The sequence below is a fragment of the Hyaena hyaena genome, unplaced genomic scaffold (assembly GCF_003009895.1).
Source record: "Hyaena hyaena isolate Hyena2069 unplaced genomic scaffold, ASM300989v1 scaffold_9, whole genome shotgun sequence".
NCBI lineage: Eukaryota > Metazoa > Chordata > Mammalia > Carnivora > Hyaenidae > Hyaena > Hyaena hyaena.
In genome coordinates, this window is record NW_024080641.1 from 4,701,476 (window position 1) to 4,708,397 (window position 6,922).

Sequence of the window (6,922 nt, forward strand, 5' to 3'; positions counted from 1 at the left end):
GAGCAGAGACCAGACTCCCAAGGCTCAAAAACTCATCTTTATTGGGAACACTCAAAACAACCTGTAACCCACCCACCCTTCAGGCTTGGGGAAGGAGGGCTGAGGATCTGCACCCTCCTCCCATATGTACACTCCAGAATCCGCCTGGAGAAGGTGCCCCCCGTTTGTGGGGGCTGAGGCAGCTTTACAAGCTGGTGCGTGGGAGCCAAGCCCCTTTTCCTCTCCGGACCCGGCTTTCTCATTTGTAAAATGGGCTCAAGGGAAACCGGTGCGACGGAGCTTCTCACCAGCGCTGAAGATGTCCCATTCAGAAGGATGAGGAGGTCGGAAGACTGACCAAGGGCGGCCCAAGGGGATGGAGGTGCTGGACATCCTGGTTGGGTTTTCAGGGCTCCTTCTACCTACTTCCCTCCCCACCCAGCGCCTCTCTCCTCCGGCACCTCGGGGCTACGTGGCCTCGGGCCCCGGGGACAAGAGCCCTCCCCCGAATCCGACCTCGCGGTACTGGTTGGGGAACATGTTGCTGCCCACAAGGCTGGCAGTGCCCCCATCCCCGGGGCCTGGGGCCTGGTACGAGTCCAGCGTCATTGGCTCAGGGCCGGAAGGCTCTCCAACAGTGGGCACTGCGGCCCCGTTGCCCGTGACGGCGCTGGCCAGTGGCGGCGCCGGGGGCAACATGTCCAACATGGTGAAGAGCGTGGGGGCTGTGGCATCATCGTAGGCAAAGCTTTCGTCCAGGAGGTCCGGCCCACCTGGGGGCTCCAGGCCGGGTAGGGACACGGGGCCGGGAAAGAAGTCTGTGTCCTGCAGCAGGGCTGATGGCGGAAGGAACGGGCCTGCAGGGATGAAAAGACGGAAGGAAGTAGGGTGCGCTTTAGGGCCAACTTGTGGCCAGGTTCTACCTCGAATGCCCAGATGGTGCTCAGTGCATCACTACCGGAGCCTCCATTAATCCCAGGGAGATCCTCGGAGTAGGGGCCATCCGCATTCTCATTTAATAAACAATTCAGTCACGCAGAGCTAGCGAGTTGTGGAATTAGGGTTCAAACCACGCTCCTGCCGTGCTGGGGTTGTTTTTCCAAAAAATAAGAAAGTTGAAGAGGTTCTAAAGCTCCTCCTCCGCCTCCAGATTAATGGAGACAACTCAAAAAGCGAAATCCCCACACGAGAAGTCCCCGGTCGCCAAATTGGAAGGCAAAATTACGTGTCATTATAGGAGAGTCTCTCTTTGCAACAAGACAAACGTCACCAGCAAAGGCAATATTAAGCTTATCTCAGAAAGAGACCCAGGACTACTGGGACTCGATTTCCCAGCCTCCCTCACAGCTTAATGTGGTCATGTGACTAAGGTCTCCTCGCTGGGATGTGGGCATGATGGCTGGAGCTGGGGCAGCCACCGTGGACCATGAGATGGAAACTGTGCGTTGAAAATGGCAGGAGCTCGGGGCGCCTGGGTGGCTTAGTCAGTTAGGCATCCGACTTTCACTTAGGTCATGATCTCGCGGTTCGTGGGTTCGAGGCCCATGTCGGGCTCTGTGCTGACTGCCAGCTCAGGGCCTGGAGCCTATTTCAGAGTCTGTGTCTCCCTCTCTCTCTGACCCTCCCCTGCTCACGCTGTCTCTCTCTCTCTCCTAGAAATAAAAAAATATATATAAAAAAACTGGGGTGACGGAGGAAGCAGATGAATGGCAGATGGCTAATGAGAAGCTGGGATCGGTGGTTGCCATTGGCGGGGCTCTGGAGCACTGGTTACCAGGTGCTACAGGTAGAGGGATGTACAGGTGACACTTGAAACCTCCAGGGTGGGGCTGGCTGGAGTGGTCCAGGCTCAGCTGACCCTGTATGGTTGGCGGTCGGCCGGGAGCCGGGGGGCTGGGGTACTGGGGGGCAGCGTTCTTACAGCTGCTGGCCAGTGGATGGGTTGGCATCTGATGCCAGCCAGCCGGGGCTGCAGTTCATGGGAAGTGGAGGCCGGCATGTGAGTTGAGATGAAGGCAGGGGTAGAACAGGCCAGAGGGTGGCTGGGCGGGAGGGGCTCTCAGTGAGGGGTCGGTCTGCTCTGACACCCACCCCCATTCATCTGCCATCCACCCCCGGCTGCCCCCTTCACGTAGTGCCTCTCCACTAGCCTGTGCAGCTGGGCATCTACAGCCCCCAGCCTCACCACAGACTAGGAGTGTGACCTCAGGTAAGAGGCTTCGTGTGCCCTTCCATCGGGCTCCATGCTGAGCATGGAACCTGCTTGGGGTTCTCTCTCTCCCTCTCTTTCTGCCCCACCCCCACGTGCTCCAGCTCTCTCAACATAAATAAACAAACATTAAAAGATACATTAAAATCTAAAGGGCCAATGAGGTAGGTACATGGTGCAGCTTTTCAGAGGAGCCCCTGGAGCTCTGAGAGGTCGAGCAACTTGGCGATGGTCACACAGCATGTAAATGGCCCAGCTGAGATCAGAGCCTAGAGACTGTGTCCAGAGCTCTTATTCTTTCTACTTCATGCCTAAGTGCTGAGTTACTGGCCTTGTGGGGGAGGTCGTGTTAGGGGAGAGGCTAAAGAGGCCAGAAGCACCCTCACCCCGCTTCAGAGAGCAGGGCCGTGCACTGAGCGGGGACCCACCTGAGCCGTGGTTGGGCAGGAAGTGATCCAGGAAGGCCGGCTTTTTCCTCCGCCGTTTGCTCTCGATGCCATGGGGGTCTACGGGAAGGCGGAGATGAGGACCCCTGGACCCTCACAGCCCCTCCTCCCCAGCCTAGGACTTAGCCTTCCCCTCCCAGGAACCTGGAGATGGGTGTGGAAAGGGGCAGAGGGACACACCGGAGCTGTTCAGCTCCCCAAGGACATCCGGCATCCCCCGTTTCCGCTTCTTGTCCACTCCGTAGCTGTCTGTTCAGGAGATACCAGGGGCAACGGAATCCATCAATAATTATAATCAAGAACGAATTACAGAGACCCTGTAGGGAGTCATTGAGTGGTTCTGGTTGTTGGCCAATTAATGCAAAGAGGTATCCACATATTAGAATGACAAACCCAAATCCACTTCTAGCCACGCTGGTCTCTGTTGTTCCTGGAACACGCCAGGCACAATCCTACCTCAGGACCTTTGCATTTGCTACGCCAGCTGCTTGAAACACTGTTTCCCAACTCCCACCACTTCTCTTGGGAACGGCTCAGACATCCTCAAGTACTCAGCTGTCCCCTTCTCTAGGAAGCCTTCCGTGATCCTCTCTGAGTGACCTGAGTCCCCTCAGCAATTCCATTCCCACTATAGGACTGTGACACTTATAAGGGCAAAGCTAGGGCTATCTTGGTCACTGCTGTGTCCTGCACCACCCACTACAGGCCAGCCATGCGCAGACATGCCAAGGGGAGAAATAAATACTCCCCAAGTGTCATCAGACAGGCACTGTTATTCCTATTTTACACAGGAGGCTGCGGTTCAGAGAGGCCAAGTTCACAAAGCCAGTAAGTGATGGGTCCAGGAGTCGAACCCCAGTCTGTGCAGTCCTGAGCCTGTGTTCTACTCCTGCCTCTTCCCTCAGCCCCTCTAGGCTAAGGCCTGGTCCTCCCTGGACAGTGGGCCACCCTGGACAGCTGCGGTTACCATGGTCCCGAGGCAAGTACGTGAAGGGCAGAGGTTCACTGCAGACCCCGTCGGTAAGCCGCTGCAGGAAGACGTTCACGGTCACAGGCTCGACGATTTCCAGGTCCTCGTAGGGCGGCGTCTTGAACACGATGGCGATCTGACGGTGCACGTCAGCCTGGGAGAAGTCTGCCCGGCCTTCCCAGGAGGCCCTGCTAAACACCACCGATATATCCTCTGGCGGGAAAGTGGGGACATCAGCTGAGCCAGGACTCTGGCCCACTGGGCCCCCAACCCGTCAGCTTCCCCCCAAATCAATATTGGTATTTTTAAAGTTTTTTTAATTCCAGTTGATTTTTTTTTTTTAAATGAGCTCCACGCCCAATGCGGGGCTTGAACTCACAACCCTGAGATCAAGAGTCACACACTCTGGGGCGCCTGGGTGGCTCAGTCGGTTGGGCGTCCGACTTCGGCTCAGGTCATGATCTCATGGCTCGTGGGTTCGAGCCCCGCATCGGACTCTGTGCTGACAGCTCAGAGCCTGGAGCCTGCTTCAGATTCTGAGTCTCTCCCTATCTCTGACCCTCCCCTGCTCACGCTGTCTCTCTCTCTCTCTCAGAAATAAATAAAACATTAAAAAAAAAAAGAGTCACACGCTCTACCAGCTGAACCAGCCAGGTGCCCCCGATATTGATAATCTCAAGAATAAAACTCATCATAGTGGCAGCTAACCTGTTGAGCACCTACTCTGTGCAGGTCACTGAGTATCTTCTTTTTATATATATTATCCCATGTCATCCTTTTAGCAACCTGAGAGGCAGATAAGATTCACATCCCCACAGTGTCAGAAGTCCCCCAGGCCGCTGTCAGATTCAGTGATTCACTAAGGGGACCCACAGGACTCAGCATATACTTATACTCATGGCTATGATTTATTATAGCAAGAAGACAGTGAGCATGCTCAGTAAAGGGAAAAGGTGCCTGGAGTCAAGTCCGGAGGAAACCAGTCACAAGCTTCCAAGAGCCCTCTCCCAGCGGAGTCGCAGAGGACACGCTAAATCCCCCCAGTAACGAACTTGGACAACACCTGTAAAACGCCCTCTGTCGGGGAAGCTCACTGGAGACTCGGCATGACCCAAGTTTGTACTGGACGCTAGAACTGTCTGCCTGGCACATGTCAAAATTCCAGACTCCCAGAAGCAAAGCAGGGGTTCGGCATGAACCACACTGTCCATACAAACGGTTTGAACACAGGGAATGGCGGGAGCCCTCTCAAAACCCAAGTGTCCAGGAGCGCCTGGGTGGCTCAGTTGGTTAAGCGTCCGACTTCGGCTCAGGTCATGATCTCATGGTTTGTGGGCTCAAGCCCCGCATCGGGCTCTGTGCTGACAACTAGCTCAGAGCCTGGAGCCTGTTTCAGATTCTGTGTCTCCCTCTCTCTCTGCCCCTCCCCTGCTCACGCTGTCTCTCTCTCTCAGAAATAACTAAAACATTAAAAAAATTAAAACAAAACCAAACCCAAGTGTCCAAAAGCCAGCCAAGGGTCTACTTTTTAAGTAGGCCTTTCAAAGGATAATAGTCTCAGATCAACTACACAGCCACTTTAAGGTTTTTTCATGTTTGTTTTTGAGAGAGTGAGCACGAGCAGGGGAGGGTCAGAGAGAGAGGGAGACGCAGAATCCAAAGCAGGCTCCAGGCTCTGAGCTGTCAGCACAGAGCCCGACGCGGGGCTCGAACCCACAAACCGCGAGATCATGACCTGAGCCAGAGTCGGACACTTAACCAACTGAGCCACCCAGTCTAATTCCATCTACTGAGGCTTTATATATATCGGAGGCACGCGGACTGCCTCTAAGTCACACAACAATGCGATGCAAAAAAGCACCTTTAGGAAGGAAGCAAAGGCACAGAGAGGTGAAGTCACTTGTCCAAGGTCATCAAGCCAACAAGGGGCGGAGTCAAGATGGGAACCCCCGTGGGCTAGAACTCTTCACCACCAGCTCCTAAGGGCCTAGGGGGGTTACCCTGATCTCTCTGTACCTAGTTTCCTCACCTGAACAGAAGCAAAATCAAAGTACCTACCTCACAGGGTTGGTAGGAGGGTTAATTAAATCACAGCAAGTAAATGTACTCAGTCTGCCTTAAGTATGATCACTTTTATTAGCTTTACGCAGAGTACAAGCTTCAGGCCTGGCACTCAGGAATTCTCAGTAATTACTAACCCTTTGCAGTGTAGTTCTTGGATAGCGGAGATCCTATCTCATCCTAACACCAGCTTATTTTAGGGAGGAGGAAATGGAGGCTCAGGGTGGTGAAGTCACCAGCCCAAGACTGGCCAGTGATCTGGACTCACATCTGCCGCTAGTTATTTGCACACACCTGGAACAGTTTCCCCGCTCTGGTCCCCAATCCCAGGACCCTAACAATCTCCTTGGGATTCCTCAGATCTTGTCTCAAATATCACCTCCTCAGGGAAGCCTTCCAGTCTGTGTCTGGTCTTCTTGTTCAGTCTTAGTGCTTTGTCTGCTTCTGTCTCAGCATAGCTCACATTTGGAATTTGTGTTTGTTTCCCTGTTCCCCCAATGAACTGGGAGCCCTGCGAAAGCAGAACCCGGGACTGTCTGTCACCGCTGTGTCCCAACACTGCCCGGCACAAGGGCCCAGCACAGAGAGCCACTCAATTGCCATTTGCTCATTCACTCAAAATTTTATAAGAACCTCCCACTCCTGGGCACAAAAACTTCTACATAAATGTCCAGCTGTTCATAGCAACACTTCCTAATAGCCAAAAGGTGGGGGGAGCCTGGGTGGCTCAGCCGGATGAGCGTCTGACTCTTGATTTTGGCTCAGGGTGGTGGGATCGAGCCACACATCAGACTCTGCATTGCAGAGCCCACTGGGATTCTCTCTCTCTGACCCTCTCCTGCTCGTGCTTTCTCTCTCTCTTTAAAAAAATAAAAATAACTGGGGCGCCTGGGTGGCTTAGTGGGTTAAGCGTCCGACTTTCACTTGGGTCATGATCTCGCGGTTCGTGGGTTTGAGCCCCGCGTCAGGCTCTGTGCTGACTGCCAGCTCAGAGACTGGAGCCTGTTTCAGTCTGTGACTCCCTCTTTCTCTGACCCTCCCCTGCTCACGCTGTCTCTCTCTCTCTCTTCTATAAATGGGTAAAAACATTAAAAAAAATAAATAAATAAATAAATAAAATAAAAATAACTAAAAGACAGGGGCACCTGGGTGGCTCAGTTAAGCGTCCGACTTCGGCTCAGGTCATGATCTCACGGTTCGTGGGTTCGAGCCCCACGTCGGGCTCTGTTCTGACAGCCAGCTCAGAGCCTGGAGCCT

General features: G+C 53.9%; 1 protein-coding gene across 5 annotated transcripts in view; it reads right to left on the reverse strand.

Moving 5' to 3' along the window:
* Positions 1-18: 18 nt before the first annotated feature.
* RELB (RELB proto-oncogene, NF-kB subunit) overlaps positions 19-6,922 on the reverse strand; it is a 30,340-nt gene continuing 23,436 nt past the window's right edge. For 4 of the 5 annotated variants that reach the window (XM_039248404.1, XM_039248389.1, XM_039248397.1 and 1 more), the window contains 4 exons: positions 3,602-3,817; positions 2,815-2,883; positions 2,617-2,694; positions 19-836 (listed from right to left, as the gene is read on the reverse strand). In XM_039248404.1, coding sequence (XP_039104335.1) covers positions 448-836; positions 2,617-2,694; positions 2,815-2,883; positions 3,602-3,817 — 752 coding nt within the window. In that variant the 3' untranslated portion in view covers positions 19-447. The remainder of the gene's footprint in view (positions 837-2,616; positions 2,695-2,814; positions 2,884-3,601; positions 3,818-6,922) is intronic. The other variant, XM_039248414.1, reaches the window with a different exon arrangement.